Source organism: Schistocerca serialis, chromosome 4 (assembly GCF_023864345.2).
Source record: "Schistocerca serialis cubense isolate TAMUIC-IGC-003099 chromosome 4, iqSchSeri2.2, whole genome shotgun sequence".
In the NCBI taxonomy this organism is placed as follows: domain Eukaryota; kingdom Metazoa; phylum Arthropoda; class Insecta; order Orthoptera; family Acrididae; genus Schistocerca; species Schistocerca serialis.
The window spans coordinates 218,675,139-218,701,153 of NC_064641.1; the positions used below are offsets into that span (position 1 = coordinate 218,675,139).

General features: G+C 39.7%; 1 protein-coding gene across 1 annotated transcript in view; it reads left to right on the forward strand.

The window, feature by feature from the left end:
- The window catches only part of LOC126473653 (RING finger protein 145-like), a 189,902-nt gene that overhangs the window by 126,789 nt on the left and 37,098 nt on the right, over positions 1 to 26,015 (forward strand). The window contains exon 5 of the mRNA XM_050100877.1: positions 5,646 to 6,016. Within this exon, the coding sequence (XP_049956834.1) occupies positions 5,646 to 6,016 (371 nt within the window). The remainder of the gene's footprint in view (positions 1 to 5,645; positions 6,017 to 26,015) is intronic.

Genomic DNA, 26,015 nt, shown 5'->3' on the forward strand with positions numbered 1-26,015 from the left:
AGCGTAAACAGATATAACATATTGTGAATACATAGGCAAAAAACATTTTATTGTACGTTTACAAAATTGTAGAAAAATCACTGGGAGCAGTTACTTCATTTTCATAGAATATCTAAGAGCATACATACAGAGCAATTTATAGTGGAACAGCCACATAAAATTAATAATGAGTAAGGCAGATGCCAGACCATGAGTCATTGAAAGAATCCTCAGGAAATGTAACCCATCAACATGGGAAGTAGCTTACCAAACTCTTGTTAGACCCATAATTGAATATTGCTGATCAGTATGGGATCTTTATCAGATAGGTCTGATGGAGGAAATATAGAAGAACCAAAGAAGAGGAGCAAGTTTTATTGCAGGCTCATTTAGTAAGTGCGAAAGTGTGGTGATGCCCATCCAATTCCAGTGGCAGATGCTACAAAACAGGCATTCTGTGCCACAGTATCGTTTATTGTTAAAGTTCCAAGAGCATACATTCTTAGAAGAGCCAATCAATGTATTCTGTGAATTTAGGTTTTCCGAGCATAGGGAAATCTTGAATAGTTCTCAGGTATTCAGTGTGGTGTCATCCAAAAGTCGCGATATTTCGGCAAGCCGACTTCTTCGCCACCTTCAGGCAGTTCTGATAACTGAGTGGTAACTGCTGGGTGCTGTCTTTATTTTCTGCCCCTACCCTCCCCTCTCCCTTTCCACCATTTCCAGCCAACTGCCTCCGGGTGCAGACCTGGTGCAATGGTGGGGGTTAGCATGACGTTGAGCATTGATCCATGACATCAGTAGCTCTGCAGCAGGTGCCAAATGCAGGTCTCTGTTGGCATGGCAACAGTGATACTTTATCCTCTTCAGTTGTCATGAGAGAAGTGTCCTCCACGTAGATTGCAGCTGTCCTTTTTTTGTGCATAAGGCTGGGTCGTAGGCCTTCCTTAATTGAGGCTGCCATCCGTATAAGTCTATCGCGTAGTTCAATCTCCACAACTTCTTTGAGAACATCATCCCAGAAGATGTATCGTTGCAACAACTTGGTGTCCTCATAATTTGTGGTATGTCCATGGGAGATGCAGTGTTCTGTGACAGCAGACTTTGTTGGCTGAACATTTTCAGTGTAATGTTTATGCTCAGAGCATCTCTCCTGTACTGTCGAGATAGACTGGCCTCATACATTTTTCACATTGGTGAGGGATGAAGTAGACTCCTGGCTTTGGGAGTGCTAAGTCATACTTGACTAATCCCAATATGGTTTTTGTCGTGGCTGTTCGGTGGAACACACACTTGATGTCTTGTTTTTAGAGTATTACTCTGATTTTTGCTGGTGTGTTCTCGATGTATGGAATAAGAGCTGTCGCAAATGCTTTATCTTAATATTCAGCAGGCTGTACTTTTTGCTTCTTCCATCTTAAGGCATGTTGTATCTGGCAGTTGCGTAACTGTTTGTACGGAGCACAGCCTGTAAAAGCTGCAGTTCACCTGCTAGTCTGTCACAGTCTGAGATTTTGCATGCTCTATGCACTAGTGTGCTGTTGAAGACACATTCTTGTTGTGAAGAGATGTGACAGATGGAGGCATCCAAGTACAAATCTGTGTCACTTTACAGTAGACAGTGTGTCCTCGTGTGCCATCTGGTCTTCACTTAAAGAGCACATCCTCCTACATATATCTCCTGAAAAGATCATCAAGATAAAATTAGAGAGATTGGAGTCCACATGAAGGCTTTCCAGCAATCATTCTTCCCTCTTAAACTGTACGTGACTGGTACAGGAAAAGGGGAAAGTAACACTGGTACAAGAAGTGCTCTCCACCACATACCATAAGTTGGTTTTCTGAGTATAGATGTAGATGTAAATGCTTTGTAAGTATTTCAGGCTCATAGCATTTGGTAATTCACAAGCAATTTAATGGTAATTGAAAACAATTGTAACACTGTTTCCTTTATATTAAAAAATGTAAAATGTATTTAAATGTAAACTTTAGTTTATAAATTATAAAATTCAATATTCTTGTTCTGATATATTTAGAAGAATAATCTGTATGCTGTCCTGAAACAATATTATATTTATTATATGGTTCTGAATAACAAAAATTATCATCATCATCATCCAGACAACATTTAATTTCTTCCACCAGATTTGAAGTAAATCAAACAATGGAAAATCCAGGATGGAATATAACAATACCAGAGAAGGAAAGTTGCTACTCACCATATAGCGGAAATGCTGAGTCGCGATAGACTCAATAAAAAGATGTTTTTATTGTGTCTATCGCGACTCAGCATCTCCGCTATGTGGTGAGATTTGAAGTAAATATTGCCCCACTACGATCTTAATTTGAGTATTGAGCAAATGAAATAAAAACCATCCAGGACCTGGCAGTTCAAGGCTGCAGTCTCTGAAGAAGAAGAAGAAGAAGAGAGCAGAAATTTAAATTTATTTCTATTAGTATAAAAAATTTGTTCTTCCTAATTGGCAGTAGTATACAACAATGACTTACAAATTTTTTATCCACAGACTGGAATTCATGAGAAATGAAAATTCAGAAAAAAAGATTTGTAAGATTCTTACATGACCTAACCCCTATTTTTTAGTTAATCTAACTTATTTCAAGATATATGAATGACTATTTTATATGGATTGGTTTGCTGTAACAAACAATTGATGTGGGGATCAGTTAATAGGTGTGCCATGAACTAATGATGCCAAACCAGAATAGTGAATTGAATTACATTATTATGACATGACAGTTGCAGAGCATGATTATCTTACAGCCCATTCTGTTGTACCATGTCAGTTATTGTACTCTTCCAGTTGGGCAGTACTTATGGTCAGACTTTCTGTGTTAACTAATGCACTCTTGAAAACATAACAGGAGGGATAAGAAGCAGGAGTGGTAATACGGCTAACATTGTTAATACATTTTTGCTGTTGACTCCAACTTTTCAACTTTGGTAACTGTAAACAGAAAATAAAGAGTATAAAAAAAGGCTATGCACATGTTAGGTATAAGAATAATGTATTTAGAATATAAAATAGTAGAATTAAAACTGAAACATTTGAAACACAGTTAAAATTTTAGTGTAGCCAGTGTTACTTCAGAAGAATAGGAAAGTACCAGAGGAAATAGCAGTTATCAAAGGTTACACTTTTGAAAACTGCAACATAATTACTGGGAAGATATGGGAGATCAGTTTTGTAACCAACGGAATAAGTTGCCATAGTGATAAACTAAAAGATCATTTATTAGAACAGATTAGATTCATTGGAAGAATCCTAAGGAAATGCAATCCAAAAACAAAGGAAGTAGGTTACAGTACGCTTGTTTGCCCACTGCTTGAATACTGCTCAGCAGTGTGGGATCCGTACCAGATAGGGTTGACAGAAAAGATAGAGAAGATCCAATGGAGAGCAGCGTGCTTCATTACAGGTTCATTTAGTAATCGCGAAAGCATTATGGAGATGATAGATAAACTCCAGTGGAAAACTCTGCAGGAGACACACTGAGCAGCTCGGTATGGGCTTTTGTTGAAGTTTCGAGAACATAGCTTCACCAAGGAGTCAAGCAGTATATTGCTCCCTCCTACGTATATCTCGCAAAGAGACCATGAGGATAAAATCAGAGAGATTAGAGCCCACACAGAGGCATACCGACAATCCTTCTTTCCACAAACGATACGAGACTGGAATAGAAGGGAGAACCGATAGAAGTACTCAGGTACCATTCGCCACACACCGTCAGGTGGCTTGCGGAGTATGGATGTAGATGTAGGTCAAGTAATCATTAAACCAATTGTCAACATATGCCCCACAAAAATTGCGATGCTTATCATTCCTTCAGGTCTACTTTTGTAGTTTGTGTTTTAGAGCTCTGTTGCCTGGAACAGGAACCAACACATGAAGAATGTTATTTTATCTTCGTGAAACTGTAGAAAAGGGCCTGTGTCATATGTAAAAAAGACCAGACATTTGTGGGAAACAGTTTGGGACTGTGGAATAAATGGTCAAACAGTAAAATTTATGAATTGTTTTGTACATTGTTTATGTGGATGAATATTGTTGGGTTTAACTTAATTCTTGAACTGAATGTCCCATAGCTCTTGTTCTGCATTGCCTGTTTTAGAATCCATATTGGTTCAAAGTAAACATCAGTATGTAGTCTTGTCAAAAGTTGACATGTGGTAGTATTGTGGTTATAAAGCCTACAATTCAAGCAGCAACTAGCCAAAAGTATGGTTTAATAACATTTATTTAACTCAAACCATAAACAAAAATGTTTTAAACCTTTCATGTGGCTGGTTGCTACTCAAATCATAAACCTCACCAGTATCAGTGTTCACCAATTGTATAAATGAAGGAGCTGGGGGCAGAAAGTGGGCTGCAGCAACAGTACACTATTTGTTTGGTCATTACATTCCTCCCATGCCCTAGATAGAGCTGACATGAATTTTATTGGCACTGCATTGTGTGTGCATTCAAAAACCTGAACCTCATGGCTGACAGGAGGAGTTAGAGCTGCTATTTACAGTCACTACATAGTGAATGATTAGGAAGTCCAGTTGCCCTGTGTGATAATAGCATCGTGATTGTTTCATGCATCAACATTTGATTTTTGTAATGCATTGCTTGTGAACTTTGGACAGTTTAGGAAACTTGTTTTGCTGTTGCTTATAGCAGAATGGTTCAAAATATTATCACTTATGATAAAATAAATAATCTGTTACGAATATTACTTTTGAGGAACCTTCGTGTTACAATGTTATTAATTATATTTCATATTCCAGTTCTGCAAATGACATGCTTTATGAAAGAAAATGACAAAAAATAAGAGAATGTCAGAAATTTTACTGATAAATTCACTTTTATGTTAAATGCTACATTCAGAGAAAAAGTTTCTTCCCTTGTTTTTTGCCTTTCTAATATGTTATTTCTAAAATAATTTGAGTAATGTAATATGCCTGATAATATGATGTGGAACTTCAGCACTGAGTTCCTATTTATGTTTGTCTGTATGCAGAACCAATAAAATAAGGATGTCATGAACCACACAGAGATTAAGACACTTACAAAATTAGCAAAAATAAATACAGACACCGCATTACCTGCTGAAAGTTAGTTTGAATCTTAAAAAGTAAAGAATGAGTCATGTAATTTAGCATAATAAAAATCTTCTACTTTTCTTTTCACTGTGAGTCTAATTGTCATGTAAAATATTTATGAAGATTTTATGTTATAACTCTTCATCAGAATTGATCAGGAATTTGTATACTAATGGATTGTCTACTTTTCATGTTTTTGCAATGTTGTGGTAGGTTTTTGCAGAAAAAAACAATATAAACGTCCACTTATTTTATGCTACATTTATGAGATCAACTGAAGTTTATTAGATCAATTTAACAGATTTACAAAGACATTCTTGATAGTCTTTTGAGTAAAAACAGCAAGTCAATACTGCACAGAAAGATCAATAAAGAGTAGTGTTGGTTTAGAAGCACTCGTTAACTGTTCCATTCTCTAAAGCCTGGCATGTACAGTAATGAAAATATTATTGTACTGATATCTTAGCTTTGTTCATTTTCCAATATATATGAAAAAAGCAGAAAGCACACTAGTTTTTTGTGCACATTATGTGTTTCTAAAATTGATGTTTTGTTGCAGGGAAATGGGATTCAGGTTTAATTCGTGAGCATCCACGTGCTGGTGTAGGTGAAGGCATTACTATGGCACTGCTTTCTCTACAGACAGGAATGACCCGTTTGACAATGCCACAACGAGTTGGAGCCATGTCTGTGGTTCTTTTCATTGTGTTGGGCTCCCTCATCCAGTCAATGCATGAAATGACAGAGCCCTTGCTAATGCGTCTTTGTGCATCGAGAAATGTGTCAAAGTTGCGGCACATCCGTCTTTTATTCCTCTGCCTTTTCCTTTTAACATTTCCTTTGTACATGACGTACTTTTTGTGCTCTCTCTTCAAGGTTGACTTCTGGGCACTTGTTGTTGTCTCCACATGTGCTCTTACTTCTGTGCAGGCAAGTACTTTTCATATTAAATTAAAGTTAGTTTTGTCAGTTGGTAGTTCTCAATACATGGAATTTGGGTTTGATTCCTGTTGTTACATGATGTAATGTAGGCCTATTTTCATTAACATGGGCTATTGCTGTAAGCTATGTATTATGAAATAACAACTCAGCTAATATCATACTGCTGCAGACCAGTAAAATAGGTATTGGAAGTGGATTGTATTTACAAAAAATAATGTTAAATTCTGTGATGTAAAGGTTGGTAAATATGAATGATGTTTTCAGTGCTGTGTCACAACTGTGACTTGAGGAGCAGTAATATTGGCATTTTATATTCAAGTAGCAGAAAAAAATTAAGTTTCATCAAATGTTTAGAGGAAGCATGTTAATAAGGTAACACAAAATTAAATAGGGTATCATTATTTGTAGGGACTTGAAATATAGTTTTGCATCTGATAGGTATGATCAAGGACACCAAGAATTATTGACAGCCAACTTTATAATATTTCCCACAGTATATCTCAAACTGAGGATTGTAGGTCCATAGTGCAAGTGCCATAGATTTACAGCCCAAGCTTATGATTTATCTGCTCCTGATGTTCAAACACTGACAATAAAGCATGCCAAGAATTTAGATTCGGATCATGAAAGAATAATACACACATCAAAAAAAGTTTTGCATCACCGCGGTTCCCAGAACTCCTGAATATAGACATTGACTGTGGATATTGTATCACAGACACAGTCCCTTTGACTGTTCAGAGATGTCACTAAACCTGCCCAAAGATGTAAACAAACATGCATGAGCAGTGCCCATTAGACAGAGGGGTCTGACAGCCGATCAGTTCCAGTCATTCCACCAGGAAGGAGGTACATGGCTCGTGCTGTCTGTAGTTCAACCATGCCTAGATGGTCAGTACCATGGTTCGATCATGTCCACATTGTTACTTTGTGCCAGAAAGGGCTATCAACAAGGAAGGTGTCGAAGTGTCTCAGAGTGAACCAAAGCGATGCTGTTCGGACATGGAGGAGATACAGAGTGACGGGAACTGTTGATGACATGCCTCGCTCAGGCCGCCCAAGGGCTACTACTGCAGTGGATGACTGCTACCTATGGATTGTGGCTCAGAGGAACCCTGACAGCATCCCCACCATGTTGAATAATGCTTTTCGTGCAGCCTCAGGACGTCTTGTTATGACTCAAACTGTGCGCAATAGGCTGCATGATGCGCAACTTCACTCCCAACATCCATAGCGAGGTGCATCTTTGCAACCACACCACCATGCAGCATGGTACAGATGGGCCCAACAATATGCCGAATGGACCTCTCGGGATTGGCATCACGTTCTCTTCAGCGATGAGTGTCGCATATGCCTTCAACCAGTAAATCGTTGAAGACTTGTTTGGAGGCAACCTGGTCAGGCTGAATGCCTTACACACACTGTCCAGCGAGTGCAGCAAGGTGGAGGCTACCTGCTGTTTTGGGGTGGCATTATGTGGGGCCAAAGTATGCCACTGGTGGTCATGGAAGGCACTGTAATGGCTGTAAGATACAAGAATGCCATCCTTCAACCGATAGTGCAACCATATTGGCAGCATATTGGCGAGGCATTCATCTCCATGGATGACAGTTCGCACCCCCATCGTGCACATTTTGTGAATGACTTCCTTCGTGATAATGACATCACTTGAATGGAGTGGCCAGCATGTTCTCCAGACTTGAACCCTATCAAAAATGGCTGGGACAGATAGAAAAGGGTTATTTATAGACAACATGACCCACCAACCACTCTGAGGTTGAGGAATAGGACAATCTGGACCAAAAGTGGCTTGATGAACTAGTGGATAGTATGTCATGACGAATACAGGCAAGAGGACGTGCTACTGGGTATTAGAGGTACCGGTGTGTACAGCAGTCTGGACCACCACCTCTGAAGGTCTCGCTGTATGGTGGTACAAGATGCAATGTGTGGTTTTCATGAGCAATAAAAAGGGCGGAAATGATGTTTATGTTGATCTCTATTTCAACTTTCTGTACAGGTTTTGGAACTGAGGTGATGCAAAACTTTTTTTGATGTGTGTAAATTATAACAGAAATATAATGAATGACTTGTTTACAGTAAACTTACAGAACTGGAAAAGGGGCATGCTGTATTTATGAAAATTTAACTTCTTCACAAATATATTCTTTCATATTAGTGAGTTTTTTTCCTGCTGGAACAAATAAAGGTGGAGTTACTCACATGTAGGGAAAATAAGTGTATGAAATTAGGAATTAATAAATATCATGTCTGAAATAAGAGCTAAAGCTGTGTTATCTCTAGAAGTGTATGAAATTGTAGAGAATCTTTGAGCATCGAAAAAAATAAAAATTGTGAGACAAATGAAACCAAGTTCTCAGTAGCTGTGGCAGAAATGATGTCATTGAAATCGATGGACATTTCTGTGATTACTTCCTCATAGCGGCATTACACATGATAACAAATAAGCTAACACAAGTGCTTTATATTTACTCTGGCAGACATTATTCCAAAATTAAAACCCATACATAAATTATATTGTTATTAGTGGTAATATGTTGGGCTATGGCAGCATCTGTAGCAGAGCAATTAAATCCTGCGTTGATTTAATAGGACCATCCCCACGCTATGTTTGTAATTAGTCAATGACTGACACACTTAAAATGTGTAATAGAGGCATCTGCAGAGAAAAATGTACATAAGAAAAACATCTTTTGTGGGTGCATTTAATTCCCTACAATCTCTTCAAATGAAACAAAACTCATGATAGGGAAATAGAAAATGGAGAATGGATGTTGGTTACCAAAATAACTGGCATTTATTTGAGGGACTTTAAATCAGTGTACTGAAACTGCAAAGTTTGCTTATGACACAATCATACTAATCAAGGGTCCCACTAAAAGTAATCAATCAGTTCAATTCACCATTATTATTCCCATGTCACAAACATACATAAAACACAGTGTACACAATTTTTGAAAGATCAGCACAGTTTATATAATCTTTGACCAAAATTTGGCCAATTCCAGTGCATTTTCCATTGCCTGGTGGAGGTGCAGGTGGCTGGACACAGTTGACACTGAAGCATATGTTGAACAGTCTGTTCTTCCCTGCAGCCACATTGGGTTTTGTTTTCTTCAATTTATCACAATTTTGTCAGGTTAACCCATTATCTGTCCACTCCTGACCTCAGCCTATTCAAGGACTTCCAGATTGGCCTATTCTCATCATGCCTAGTGGATAAAGATTCTGGAAATCTTTTCCAACCAGGGGATTGGGATGTCTCAGCCCTCCATTGCTGCAACCTGACTTCATCAGGGTTGTTAGTTTCTTCGATGTTCTGAGGAAACTTTTCCTTGACCTTAGTTATTGTGGGTAGGGTTGTTGCCTATGCATGGGATGCACATTTTTCTTGGTCCAGTTTCATTCTTTCCCTGTTCGCTGCTATTTCTCCTCAAACAGGAGATGGTGTGATTCACAAGTGGGGTAGAGCCATTCAACTGAAGTTGATGTCAAACAGCCTGTTATAATTCTGCATGCGTTGTTTAGGGCAATGTCCACCTGTGTGGCATGTGTTGGCCTATACCAGACAGGGCAGGCATAGCCTGCAGTGGAGTAGCACAATGCCAGTGCATCAGTTCGGATGGTTTCAGCTTGACTGCCTCACTGTGATCCAGCCAGTTTTCTCAGTAGGTTGTTCCTGGGGGAGATCTTTTATTTGAAACCCATGCAGTGTTTTTTTGAATGTTGGTCATCTGTCATGTGTTATTCCATGGTATTTTGGAGTGTCACAGTGTTCCAATTTAACCCCTGACCATTTTGAGATATTTTCATTCTTATCACTGAGCTGTATTGTAACTTACAGGTGGATCTCTGTTTCTCAGATGGAAAGCACATGCTTGTGTGTTTGATGGGTTGGGTTTAAGCTAGTTTATTCTGCAGTATTTTAACAGATCTTCAAGAGCACTCTTTAGGGCAATTTCTATTAAATCGAAGTTTGTGCTTTGGGTTGCCAGAGTGAGATCATCACCATACAAGAAATGCCTGCAGATGGCGATTATGGGTTGTCCTTAGTGTATATATTGAACAGAACTGGAGCCAACACACTTCCCTGGAGAAGGCCATATTTCTGTAACATCCATTGGCTGTGCTGTCCGTGGAGGTCAATGGAGAATCTTTGGTTCTGCAGAAGATTGGCAATGAGCTTGGTGAGGCTGAAATCCTTGATTAGGTTGCAGACCTTTTTTAATAGCAACTGATGGTTGTCAGTGTCATATAATGCTGTCAAGTCCACAAATATCACTCCTGTCACCTTACAGGCTTCAAAACAATCTTCTATGAATTGTGTAAGACTGAGTAATTGACCTGTGCAGCTTTTACCAGGGCAGAATCTAGCTTGCTGAAGTATAAGCAGTTTGTAAAGGCGACACAGTAGTGCATTCAATTCACAGTGTTTGTACTGGTAATACAGTGTAGTGTGTTCTGTTGACCCCGAAGAACAGGGTACTGACTTAATTTTGCATGTCATCACTCTCTTTTTGTCTTGCAGGATTATCTTTTTGAGGCACTGTAGCTAAAGTAAAAAAAGTGTTCACTCAACAAAATAGAATATCAATAATGCTTTTAAATTAGATAACCTCACATCTGTTGCAGTCAACTTCAAAGCTGTTGAAACTCTTGCACCCACATCTCAGTGAATTTACCCTTAATCTATTGCTAAAAATAGAAATCAATTTCAGTTCAACTGTAATTTTCTGTCTTTTATTGAGACTGTGCAGTTCCCATACACGCTTTGGCTTCTTATCAGAAATTGAAAACGTGTTCGTGAAATCTTGAACTAGCTCTCATCTCATATAAAGCAAGAAATTTAGAATCCTCAGATTCAAGAACTGAAAATTCCTATTACTTGCAAAAGAAGTAGAAATTTTTGTTGTAAACAGTCCTGGATTTTTAGGCTCAGGTTGCAATGAAAATAAATGTTAGTATGATCATGTAATTATTTAGGTAGCAAAATGAGATAAACAACAGCTTTTTATTATAACTAAGGAGACAACATTTTCAGGAGGCAGTCATTTTATTGTCAATTTCACTATGTACCCCTGCTTCAGTAAACTCAAATGGTTCTAGTAGTTTATTGGAGTTGCTAACATCTGAATCATTGTGATAAAGTATGATTTGACTTGTTCAACATGCCCGAAGGTTCGCTTCCTAATGGGATCTATAAAAATAACAAAAGAATAGTCTGGTTATAAATATAAGAACACACATTTGTAAGTAGCATACAGGTGACACCTGTGTTGGCTAAGTATTAGAAATTAAAAATTCCAATAAAGGAAAGTAGAATCTCTCTGTTGACAGATATTTATGAAACAAGATCAATTAAATATAGCAGTTCTGGTTGTAATACTTCAAAAGTAGTGCTTGTTAATTGCTTTAATTATCTAACAAGGAGGACTGTTAAAAAAAAAAAAAAAGTTGAGATATTTTCAAACTTATCACTGAGAGTCTTTCAGTGAGTGGATACAATGTGAACAGTAATTCCTTTTATGTGAAATTCATTTTCATGACTAAATGAAACACTTTAAACACTAGCTATATGCATTTTTGTCAGTATATTTTTTGAAGCATTCTCAGTGATAACTTCGTACAAACTTGTTACATCTATTTTACACTGACTCTGCTTCCAGTTTTCGTGCAGGGCCGAGCAAATTGTTTTTAAATTTACATGCACATTTCACTATCTCTCACTAATTCACATGTGAGCATGAGCATGTATGAGAAACAAATATGAACTAGTACCTTTGAAGATACAGTACTTTGACATACATGTTTAAGCACTGAAGGAAACAGCCTATAGACTACAACAGTGAACCACAAACACAGTGGACTCCCATTCAGGATGACAATGGTTAAAATCTATGTGTGGCCATCAAAATTTAGATTCTCTATGATTTCCCTAAATCACTGCACGCAAATGCCAGGATGGTTTCTTTGAAATTGGTATGGCTGATTTCCTTTCCCATCCTTTCTTAGTCTGAGGTTGTGCTCCATCTCTATGAGGATGTCATGTTACACTCTAACGTCCCTTTTACTGACAGATACACCACATCAGATATCTGACATGTCATTACAGAAAACTACCAGTGAGGAAGCTTCAGAAAGTAATGAACCATATTCCATATCACTAAAATTTAAAAATGTTCTGTTTGGTTACAAAGACAGACCTGACATCAAAGAAAAGTCACAGCTTCAGTGACTAAGGAATCAGCATCATACACACAAAACTGCAATATTTTAATATGAAAGAAAGCAGATGCCTCCAGGTGTATTACCAAACCATCAGTTTAATAAGTCATGGTTGAAAAATTCTTCAGTGAATAAGCAACAGAATAATTGGAAGGCTGGTAGAAGCCCACATTGGGTTCTGGACAAACAGAGAAGCAAGTGAGGCTATATTGACTCTACAACATATTATAGACTATAGAATGAAAAAAGGCAAATGAACACTGAAGAGCCAAAGAAACTGGCACACCTGCCTAATATCACTTAGGGCTCCCATGAGAACACAGAAGTGCTGCAACATGACATGGCATGGACTTGAATAATGTCTGAAGTAGTGCTGGAGGGAACTGACACCATGAATCCTGCAGGGCTGTCTATAGATCCATAAGAGTATGAGGGGATAGAGTCTCTTCTGAACAGCATATTGCAAGCTGTGCCAAATATGCTCAATAATGTTCATGTCTGGGGAGTTTGGTGACCAGCAGAAGTGTTTAAACTCAGAAGAGTGTTACTGGATCCACCCTGCAGCAATGCTGGATGTGCGGGATGTCGCATTGTCATGCTGGAATTGCCCAAGTCCTTAGGAATTCCCAATGGACATGAATGGATGCAGGTGATAAGACAGGATGCTTACATACATGTCACCTGTCAGAGTCATATCTAGACATGTCAAAGGGCCCATATCACCCCAACTGCACATCCCCCACACCATTACGGAGCTTCCAGCAGCTTGAACAGTCCCCTGCTAACATACAGGGTCCATGGTTCATGAGGTTGTCTCCACAGCCGTACAGGTCCATCTGCTCGATGCAATTTGAAATGAGACTGGTCCAACCAGGCAATATCTTTCCAGTCATCAACAGTCCAATCTCAGTGTTGATGGGCCCAGGCAAGGCGCAAAGCTTTGTGTCGTGCAGTCATCAAGGCTACACAAGTGGGCCTTTGGCTCAAAAAGCCCTTATTGATCATGTTTCGTTGAATGGTTCACATGCTGACACTTGTTGATGGGCCAGCATTGAAATCTGCAGCAGTTCGTGAAAGGGTTGCACTTCTGTCAAATTTAACAATTCTGTTCAGTCATCATTGGTCCCGTTCTTGCAGGATCTTTTTCTGGCCACAGCGATGTTGAAGATTTTATGTTTTACGGGATTCCTGATGTTCACTGTACACTTGTTAAGTGGTTGTAGGGTAAAATGCCCACTTCATTGCTACCTCAGAGATGCTTTGTCCCATCGCTCATGCACTGACTATAACACCATATTCAGACTCACATAAATCTTGATAACCTGCCATTTTAGCAGTAGTAACCAATCTAACAACTGCACCAGGCACTTGTTGTCTTATATAGGCGATGCCAACTGCAGTGCCATTTGTACCTGTTTACATGTATCTGTCTTTGAATACACATACCTATACTGGTTTCTTTGGCACTTCAGTGTAGCATTTGTAAATTTAGATCGAAGTGTTTACAATGTTTACTTTAATACATACTTCAAAGTTCAGAAGGTAGCAGGGGTAGAATAGGAAGTGAAAATTTATTTACACCTTCTACAGAAATCCCACTGTAGTTATGAGAGCAAAAGGATATGAAAGGGAAGCAGTAGTGGAAAAGGAAGCTAGCGGTAAATACAAACAAGGAGACATTTGGAAAATTCAAGTTCAGGGAGAAGAAATAAAAACAGATCTATGTTAATTTAGAAAGACATTTTATTGTTATGTAACAAGTTTCTGTATGCATAAATGCAAAGATGAACAAAACATGCTTGAAACACACTGCAGTATCTTAAGTTAAAAATATAACAAATAAAAGCGACTGGTTGCAGGAAATACAAATAATTAATCAAAAAACTTAATTTCTTTCTGATGTCACACTATTACTGTTCAAAATCTAAGGGTTTGGAGGATCAGTTGAGCTTTAAAAAGAAATTATAATATGAACATCAACAGAAGTCAAACAGGGATAATGGAAAGAAGCTATTAAAGCAGGTGATGCTGAGGGACTTAGATTACTAAATGGGACACCAAATGTAGTATGGTATAAGAGTTCTGCTATAAGGACAACAGAATATCCAACTGTTGTAGAGATAAAGATAATATAAAATGTAGACTTTCAATATTAAGAAAAACTTTTCTTAAAAAGAGAAATATGTTAACATCTAATCAAGGTGCCCATACAATAGTTTTGGGGGTGGGGGTGGGGGGTCTAGACCTGAGGGTAGGGAGTATTTTTAATATTTTGGAAGATGATGGTGACTTCTAAGTAGCCATGAGAAAGCTCCAGTTCTGGCTCTGTTAAAAGTCTGCATAATACCAACTTTTAAATCATTTTCCTAAAAGAAAAACACCTGATTAAACTATATGTTTCCTTTCTCTGAGTGCAGAATTGTGGGGGAGGAGGCAGCACCCGGGCATGGGTACTCTTCCACCTAATATAAATTTAGTGTTAGGAAATCTTTTTTAGAAAGGGTTGGAGTGTAGCCCTTTGTGGAAGTGAAGGAATTGAAATGTGAACCATAAACAGTTCAGACAAAAAGTGACTAAAAGCTTTTGAATTGAGATAATGCAGACGAATATTGAACATTAGATAGGTAGATTGGATAAGTAATGAAGAGGTATTGATCAGTGTATTGTATTGACAATAATCTATCCTTATACTACACAATGCTGTTCATGCTTATACTGATCAGCCAAAACATTATGACGACTGACCTACTATCGATATAAACCTGTCCAGACAATAGCAGCATTGGCCTGTCAGTGGGTGTGCTATCCATGTGCAGAACGGGGAAAGCGTGCGATCTATCTGAGTTTCACCAAGGGTGGATTGTGATGGCCCAGAGGCTTGGCATGAGCATTCTGGAAACAGCTTGACTTGTCTTGTGTTCGAGGAGTGGTGTGGTTAATGTCTTCAACATCAAGGTGAAACCACATCCAGACATCATGAGGTTGGGAAACCACCCTTCATTACAGATGTCATACGTCATAGGTTGGGCAGGCTGATAAAACAGGACAGGCGGTGAACTGCGGAGGAACTAACATCAGACTTAAATGCTAGGCCCAGTACAAGTGTTTGCGAACACATAGTGTGCTGAACAGTACTAATGATGGGCCTCCACTGCTGATTACCCATGTGTGTGCCAATGTTAACACCATGACATCAACAGCTGTGACTGAAATGGGCACATGACCATTTGTACTGGATGTTGGCACAGTGGCAGATTGTTGCATGGTCTTCTTCATGCCAATAGAGTGCACGAATCCTTGACACATGTATCTGTGGGACTGAGACAAGTTGGCTGCGGCTCCATTATCCTCTGGAGAAAATTCATGTGGACATCCACTGGTCCAGTGGAGCTCATGCATGGCACCATGATGGGCAAGGAGTATTGTACACTAGTTGCAGACCATGTCCAGCCTATCATGATGATCATGTTTCCTGACAACAGAGGCATTTTTCAAAAAGATAATGCTCCATATCGCAAGGCCAGGAATGTGACAGAGTATTTCGAGGAACACATTGGCCAGTTCCTAATGATGTACTGACCTCCCAACTTCCAGATATGAATGTGATCGAACACATCTGGGATGTGGTCGAACATAATGTCAGAGCTCATCACCCCCTCCCCAGAATTTACAGGAATTAGGTGACTTGTGTGTGCAGATGTGATGCCAACTTTGTCCAGCAAACTGCCATGGGCTCATTGTTTCCATGTCGCTATGTGTTGCTGCTATTATCTTTGCTGAAAGTTGACATACCAGCTCGCAGATAGGTAGCCATAACGTTCTGGTTGATCAGTGTATCCTATCTAAATTTTATCAAGTAAATTAGGAATAAGTGGCCAAGGTGGTCTTGCAGGTAGTGCACAGACTCTGGTCCTGGAGGTCCTGGGTTCAATATCAGATGATCACGAGGACCCAGGTTCGCCTCCCAGCCGGGATGGGTGTTTTCTTTGTCCAGGGACTGGCTGTTCGTATTGCCCTCATCATTTCATCATCATCATCACCCCTCATGATAGTGACTAGATTGGATTGTGTAAACAAATTGAACTGTGTAACAGTGGGACTTTGTAAGGGCGCTGATGATTGCACAGTTGAGCGTCCCACAAATCAAATATCATTCTCATCAGCAGTCTCAGATGGGGAAGGGGGGGGGGGGGGGATAGTTGCTTACTCCAGTCCCTTCAGGATGGTCCCATATCCACTCAGCCTGCTGTGAAAATAAGGACTTGCGGGGAAAAAGGTGGCCAAGGCGAAAGACCTGTCACCCCTGCCCCTCGTAGCACCATGGGGATAGGGAGGCTGCACTCTATCTGTAGTGAGGCCAATAGTTCGCTCAGAGTTTTGGGCTACAGATTTTATCTTTATAAATTAGAAAGAATGCTGCTACCCTGGAAAAAAGCTCTGCCTCCTCAGTTTTACTGTGCAACAGTTAAATATTTACTAGATTGGAATGGTATACTTCAAGGAAATATTTTCTTAAATCTTTAAGTACTGAATCCTATTTACAGTACATTACTACTTGTCCCATTGATAACAGATCTTTCCAGTCCCTGATTTTAGATACTCAGATAATTTGTGGAAAGAGTGGCTAATGAGGTATATTTTGAATTTTATTTTGAACAGACAGGGATTCCCAATTTCTTGCTTTATGTTGGACAGGAGTATGTTGAAAATATTTCCACCAAAGTACAGAACTCCATTCTAAACCCAAGACAGGGTGGCAAATGGACCAAATCCACAACACTCTTGTTGTATGACAGAGTTTCATGTTGTATCTTTTAGCTTAAATGTATTGTAAATAAGCAGCAAAGCTTGTATTTGAGTTTAAATAATTTGATTAAGTGATATAAGTTTTAGAAAAGTCAGCAGTATGTTGTATCTGAATTGAACTGATTGTATTGTTAAAGAAAAGAAAAGAAAAAGATAGAAATCACCATTTACACAAGTTAAAGCTTGCTTTAGCAGTGTCAATAAATATACACACAAAGTAAACAGTAAATAGATATATAACTAAACTACAATAAAAACTGTGCTTAGAGAAGTCTCCCAGAGTATAAAAACAATTTTCAGTTAACAAATTCATTAAAGATTTCCTAAACTCCATGCGCTCCAGACACTTTAACTGACTTTAGAAGCTTTTTAAATAACCTACCTAGTGTGAGTTTGCTGCTGTTTAGAGATTTATTGCAAAAACATAAGTATTTTTACAGTGTTGTGCATTATAGCTGTGGGCATCAGAAGTTAGAGGGAATATTATGAGAAGGAAAGTTGCTGCTCAGCATATAGCACAGATGTTGAGTTGCAGATAGGCACAACAAAAAAACTATCACAAATAAAGCTTTCGGCCAGTAGGGCCATTGTCAACAATAGACGACCCACACACACACACACACACACACACACACACACACACACACACACACACACGACTGCAGTCTCGGGAAACTGAAACCACGCTGCGAGCAGCAACATGATTGCATGATGGGAGTGGCGACTGGTTGGGGCAAGGAGAAGTCTGGGGCGGGAAGGGGGGAGGGGCGATAGTACGGTAGGGGTGGCGGACAGTGAAGTGAAGTGCTGCAGGTTAGACCGTGGGCTGGGGAAAGGTGGGGGGGGGGGGGGGGGGAAGTAGCAGAAAAGAAGTAAAAAGACTGGGTGTGATGGTGAAATTACGGCTGCGTGGTGCTGGAATGGGAACAGGGAAGGGGCTGGAGGTTGGAGGACACTGCCTAACAAAGGTTGAGGCCAAGAGGGTTATGGAAATGTAGGATGTATTGCAGGGAGAGTTCCCATTTGTGCAATTCAGAAAAATTGGTGTTGGTGGAAAGGATCCATATGGTACAGGCTGTGAAGCAGTCATTGAAATGAAGGATTGAAGGATGTCATGTTTGGCAGCATGCTCAACAACAGGGTGGTCCACTCATCACTTGTTCCTTGGCCATAGTTTGTCAGTAGCCATTCATACAGACAGATAGCTTGTCCATCTAGAATGCAGCACATTGGTTTCAGCTTATCTTGTAGATCACATGACTGGTTTCACAATTAGCCCTGCCTTTGATGGGATAGGTGATGTCTGTGACCGGACTGGAGTAGATGGTGGTGGGAGGATGTAAGGGACAGGTCTTGCCTCCAGGTCTATTACACAGGTATGAGACATGAAGTAAGGGGTTGGCAGCAGGGGTTGTGTAAGGATGGATGAACATATTGTGCAGGTTCGGTGGACGGCGGAATACCACTGTGGGAGGGGTGGGAAGGATAATAGACCTAGATGGAAGACCTGACCCGTACATCCTCTCACCACCACCTACTCCAGTCTGGTCACAAACTTCACCTAATCAATGGCAGGGCTACCTGTGAAACCAGTTGTGTGATCTACAAGCTAAGCTGCAACCAATGTGCTGCATTCTACGTGCTCATGACAACCAGAAAGCTGCAATACAACTTACATTCCTGTAATCATCCTGGCCTCAACCTTCATTAGTTACTGTCCTCACCCATCCAGTCCCTTCCCTGTTCCCATTACAGCACTACACAGCTGTCATTCCACCACCACCACAGAGTGTCTTTTTATTCCTCTCGTTTTCCACTATCCTCCCCCCCACCTATCCCCTGCCCACAGTGTAACCAGCAGCATTTCACTGTCTGCCACCCCTAAAATATTATCCATCCCCTCCCCGCACCAGCCTCCTCCTTACCTCCCACCCAGTTGCCACTCCCATTATGCACTAGTGCTGCTGCTCACAGTGTGGTTTCAGTTGCCTGAGACTGCAGTCGTGTGCGAGTTGCGTTTCTGCAAGTGTGTGTGTGTGTGTGTGTGTGTGTGTGTGTTTTTTATCTATTGCTGATGAAGGCTTTACTGGCCGAAAGCTTTATTTGCCACAATCTTTTTGTTGTGCCTATCTGTGACTCAGCATTTCCGCTATATGGTGAGTAGCAACTTTCCTTATCATAATACTGTTACATTCTGTCCTGGACTTTCCATTGTTTGAATTTAGAGGGAACCTAGACAAGTTTTTCTAAATATATATGAGACATTGAAAAATTTACATACAAGCTAATGTCATAATGCTAAATGTAATAAAGGAATCTCTACAGTGGGTTCTTGCTAGGATTTTGCAGATCAGTTTGACAGCTCTTTTCTCAGCTATAAACAAACATTTACAAGGAGTTTAGTCAGACTACAGTGATCAGAGACAGTGGCCATGAGTGTCTGAGTTGCACTTGTGTGAACACGTTTGTGTGTGTGTGTGTGTGTGTGTTTGTGTGTGTGTGTGTGTTTTTCCTATTTTTGAAGGACTTATTTGTCTGAAGTCTTTTCATTGTGCCTGTTTGCAACTCAGCGCCTTCTCTTTACATAATATTGTCATTATTCTTTCCTGAACTATGGATTGTTTCATTTAGAATAAGTTATTTCCCCACAATACGTCCTATATCTCAAATGAGAATTAATATTAGTGTAATAGATAGTAAGCAAAATTCTCTCATCTACTATTGTTTGTAACTTTGTGATCATAAAGATTACCTTAAACATTTTTGGCACTAAATAATTTACTTGTGCCTATCACACCAAAATTATTGTGCAGAACAGTGCCAAGAAACATTGTGGGTACATTCTCTAAGGTGGTTCTGCTGTTGTAGGCAATAATTAATTCCTGACTTTTTCCGTGTTCATAGACAGAAACTATATCTACTTTGAGTGAGGTAGAAGCATCTTTGCTATTATTAACAGAACTTGTAACACTTAAGGCTCTTAAGACATCTTGTTGCCCTACAGATGTTTGTTAAAAATGTTAAATAAGATGATATGTAAATAGTCTGTTAGGACAAGGATGTACCCTGACAATGTTATAAATTTCTTTCACAATTTTATTTAGCTCAAGAAACAAGACATATTGAACGGTGGCCTTGCAGAGCCTTATATGTATGCTGTGAAACAAATATTATATAGAAATCAATGGAAATATTCAATTTTAGAAAATATAATGTAAATGGATAGATAAAAAATCCACTCACCAAGCGGTGGCAGGAGAACACACTTATAAAATGTATTAAATTTGCAAGCTTTCAGAGCCAGTGGCTCCTTCTTCTAGTGGAAGGGTTGAAGGAGAAGGAAGAGGGATGAAGAAAAAGGACTGATGAAGTTTAGGAAAAGGGACGGAGTTTGGAAAAGTCACCCACATCCCAGGTCAGTGGAGATTTACCAGACAGGATGAGAAGCAAAGGCTGACTGACTGGGGACTGCACTGGATGAATTTTGAAAACCTAAGAGCTTAAAGGTGGAAAATTGGGTAATATGCTAGAAAGAGATTACTGCCGAAACATCATGCATTAGTTAATAAGCGCAAAAAGCTAAGTGTATTGTATTTGGTGGAGGTGGGAGGGAGGGAGGTCAATGAAAAATATGAAGCTCAGAAACTGAAAGATGTAGAAACAAAAGGGATGTAGGAAACAAAAGAAAGGAATGGTTAGTGCGAAGAAATGCTGAGACCAAAGAAATTAAGGCAAATTAAGGCCAGGTGGGTGGCGAGAACCAAAGACATGTAGCACTAGTTCCCATCTGCATAGTTCTAAGTTCCCAGGTTTTCCAAACTCATCCAGTGCAGTCCCCAAAAATTAATATTTCCTTGTCATCCCATCTAGTCAGTCTCACCTGACCTCGGATTCTGGGTGACTTTTCCAAACTCTAACCCTTTCACTAAACCTCATCAGTCTCTTTCTTTCAACCTTCTTTATTCTCCTGCAACCATTCTGACAGTAGAAGGAGCCACTGGCTCCAAAAGCTTGGAAACATGAATGCCTTCTCCTGCTGTCACTTGGTGAATAGATTTTTTAAACATTATATATAATAGCACTGCAGTTAAACCAAGGAGAACATACACAGGCAAAGTTTAACGTGTGCCAGTGCCATTGTGCAGTGCACCAGAACATTAACCTGAACAAATTCCCACATTCAGTAGTTCACTCAAGTCTTTCTGTATACCACTTCATGACCAACAACCAAAGTCTGTATTAATTCACAATGAATACAAATGATCAAGTTGCAAAACGACGCACTGAAATGAATATGTCCAATCTAGCTGCACCCCGTGCTAGTACTTTAAGACACACTAAGCCCACACGCTGCTCAAGTTTTTAACATTTTACCCGACTGAGCACAACAACCAAAAGACCACAATATGTGCTGTGCCTGCTTTCCCATTAGCTGTACCATGTGACTGATCTCTTTAGTCAAAAGAATTACTGCCTGCCAGACCACCATTTCACATACAGTTCTGTAAAGATTACGAAATATTCCAACTGTAGGAACTCTTCATGCTTGAACAGTTCTAATTGAATATTATTTCTTTTGAATTATACATTGTTGAAATACTAACATAACATTACATATTACATCCTGCACAAACCGAAACAGTGATCACTAGTCAACAGACTATCTTTATTTTCTGTGTACTACATTGTTCAAATGTTATCTTTGTAATTGTTATTCCAAAAATTTCTTATATGTATTACATATATATTTACAGAAAAAAATTATTACACCTGGCAAGATGACATTGATTTTGATTAAATGGTGGCATATGGCACCCAGCAGTAGCAGATGTACTAATAATGGTTTCAACATGGTTTTATCCACAATAGATAGCATTGTGGCATAGCTACCAGAGCGCCTTCTGTGTCTACCCTTTAATAGGGAATGCTCACAGCCAGAAGGCTCAGTGTGTTGCAAACATATGAAGCAAGCAGGAAGCAGGCAGTCATGCTAAGGAGACTCACTAGTGCTTCCTACAGCTAACTGAGTGAGTTTGAAATGGGTCAGATTGTGGACTGACAGGATGGTCTTTTCAGAGAATTGTCACGGAAGTTGGATATGTTATGTCCATAGTGCAGCGATGCTCATATCAGTAGTCACATGAACTTTCTCACACCCGCAGATGAGGTTCTGGACATCTACACAAAATGGAAACCTGCCAGGATTGCAGTGGCAGATTGTACAGCTATCACAGCACAGGAAAGACAGCTTGTAAGCTCAGACGTGTCAATGCAAACTGTTGTGAATCGGTTATTAGCAGTGGGACTACAGGCATGCGCAACTTTAGCCTGTCCTCCACTCATGCCGTAGTATCGATGTGCACGGCTCAACTGTACAGTCAGAGGATCACTTGGAAAATGGAATGGCCCGCCATGGTCTTCAGTGATGAAAGCAGATTCTGCCCACATGCAAATGATGGTCATTTGCATGTACGACATAGACCTGGTGAGCACTATCTTGTACAGCACATTCGCCGAAGACACAGTGGTGGCCACACCACAGCCCTTATGGTCTGTGGTGCAATAAGGTAGAACTGTCATTAACCTTTGGTGTTTCTGGAGAGAATGCTTACCATCACTTGGTACATGCAGAATGTTGTTAGACCTGTTCTTTTGCCATTGTTGCAACAGGAAGGTGATGTGTTGTTCCAAAAGGATAATGCTGACCCACATACTGCACATGAAGTTCTCTACAACATGTGCAGTGACTTCCCTGGCCAGCATGATCTCCAGACTTGTCTCCAGTTGAGCATGTGTGGGGTATGGTGGGAGCACAGCATTGTGATCTGAGTAAGATGTTCGATTGTATCCCCTTCGACATCCTACTAGCCAGACTAAAGTATTATGGTGTAAATAATACTGAGTTAGAAAATCAACTCTTATATACATAACAGGAGACAATTTGTATCAATTCAGAACAAACACTCTTCTATGAATAATGTCACATCTGCTGTACCTCAGGGCTCTGTCCTTGGTCCTTTCTTCTTCATTGTTACAATTAATGATTTGCCATCTTATGTTGGGTCTGAGTAAGTTATCTACTATGTGGATGATACTACCTTAATCAGCACAGATTGAGATTTATTGACAGCATAGGGTCTTGATTTAATTATCATTTCAATGTACTCTTTCCACCTATCTGCTCACTCCTCTGCATTTAACAGTGAAATTCTTGTTGCGCTCTTAATGTTGCTTTTAATTTCACTGAAGGTTATTTTGCCTTTCCTGTACGCTGAATCAGTCTTCCAACGATCTCTTTTTTTCTGATATCTTCACATTTTTCATGCAGCCGTTTCATCTTAGCTTCCCTGCACTTCCTGTTTATTTCATTCCTCAGCGACTTATACTTCTGTATTCGTGAATTTCCCTGAACATTTTTGTACTTCCTTCTTTCATAGATCAACTGAAGTATTTCTTCTGTTGCCCATAGTTTCTTTTCAGCTACCTTCTTTGTACCTATGTTATTCTTTCCAACTTCCGTGATTTCAATTTTTAGAGAGGTCCATTCCTCTTCCACTGTACTGCCTACTGAGCTATTCCTAATTGTTGTATCTATAGCAGTAGAGAACTTTGAGTTTATATTGTCATTATTTAATGCTTCCTTATCCCACTTATTAGTGTATTGATTCTTCCTGACAGGTCTCTTAAACTTTGGCCAAAACTCCACATCATACTAAATTGTGATCTGAGCCTATATCTGCTGCTGGGAGTGCCGTACAGTCCAGTATCTGATTTCGGAATCTGTCTGATCATGATGTAATCTGACTAAAATCTTCCCATATCACCTGGCCTTTTCCAAGTATACCTCCTCCTGTTGTGCTTCTTGGAACAGAGTAATTGCTATTACCAGCTGAAATTTAATACAGAACTCAATTAGTCTCTCTCCTCTGCGGGCTTTCAGAATATAATAATGAAAGATGTGATGGCTCTCAACTACGTACCCTCCGACTCAGAATTGTAATATTGAAAGTTTTGGCTGGTTTTGTTGTCTAGGGGCTGGGATACGTAGTTGCTGCATTACAGGCCAAATACTGCTGAGTCTACAGCACACAATATGACTATACACATGAATCGAATGGTCGAAGGTTCCTATCACTTGGCAGTTGCGAATTATGAATGTAACATATAAATTTATGAATGAAAGATTGCAATTAAATAAAATCTGCAGGTAGTATGTTAACGGCTTTGAATGATGAGTACGATAGTAGAAGTACTTTTGAGAATGCTGTATATTTTTGCAGAACACTTATTGGTGTCGATGGTCCAGCAATTAAATAAAATATAAGGTGAATAACAGGGAAACAGTAGATTCCTACTGCACATAATTAGTTATGAACAACAACATAGCTCGCAAGATATTCACTTCTAAATGCACACTACGTCTTCACTGTAGAAGTCTCGTAAGTTCACAAGTCCACACGCCGAAGTATTTCAATCTCTCGCGACCATGCACAAGCCGCTCCACACTCTAAGTCTCTCTTGCGACCATGCATCTGCCACGCAGTCGCGTCCAGCACCTCCCGTCCTGTACCGTACTCTCCAGAACTGCCATACTGCTCATAACTACCTCGTGTCCTCCAATTTCTTCATGAATAGTGTATATCGGATATAAACAAAGACATAGACGAATAAATATATTTATAAGCATGCTGCTACCCTTTTTTCATGTAACTGTGGAGTACTTATGGCCTGACGCGATCAATAGTAATCGGCCACTTTGACCTCCTATAACTCATGTACTATTAACATTACATGCCTGTAATTCATACCAGTTTAGGTTTACACTAATAGCTTTCTAAAAACATGGCGATCAACAAAATCGGATGAAGCATTTATATTTTGGAAATTCGTTGCTGGGTGTTACTTGTATAATTTACAGTCAGATATTAAACTTCAAACTAATAAAGATATTGAAAATCTGATTACACCATCAGAATTGTCATGCAAATAATGGTAATGTACATGTTTCTTTTTGAGGTATCTTGATTCCTCTGGCTAATATTAATTTCTATATGAACTGTGAAATGCCTGCCATTAAGGTTTCATAAAGTCCACCATCTTTGGCACTCCTGGCCTAGAAATCTCCTTCATCGACACAAAGCACCATCCTCGTCACAGTGTCAACATGGAATTCCCAGCCACACAGCCGCTGGACCCCTCTTGCTTCGGCCAGCGTCTGGCACCACTTCGTCAGCCTGCCGAGCGGCCCGTGCCCTCCAAGTGGCCCGTGCGGCAACTGCTTCCTCCAAACTTAGAATATTTTCAGGGCATCGCGACTCACCCGTTACCTCACACCTCTCTCGTTCTTTGTTCCAAGCCCTTATTCTCCGGCAACCTTTTCTTCTACTCCTTCCCCTACAACTGCATTCCATTCCCTCCTGTTAGATTTTCATCTCCCTTTATGTACTGTTTTCTCCTTTCAATACCCTCACATATATTCTCTGTCTCTTCATATTCAGCTTGTGACTTCGACATGTGTACCTGAACTATTGTTGTTCATGTTGGTTTGCTGTTGATTCTAATAAGAACAACCCTATCACTGAACTGTTCACAGTATCACTCTCTCTCTCCTACGTTCTCATTCATAATGAGTTCTCCTCCCATTGTACCATTTTCTGGTGCTGTTGATATTACCCTATACTCATCTTACCAGAAATCCTTGTCTTCTTTCAATTTCACTTCACTGAGCCCTACTATATCTCTAAGACTGAGCCTTTGCATTTCCCTTTTCAGATTTTCTAGCTTTCCTATCACATTCAAGCTTCTGACATTCCATGCCTCGACTCATAGAACATTATTCTTTCACTGGTTATTCAGTCTTTTTCTCATGGTGACCTCCCTCTTGGCAGTCTCCCCCTAGAGGTCCGAATGAGTGACCAGTCCGGAATCTTTTGCC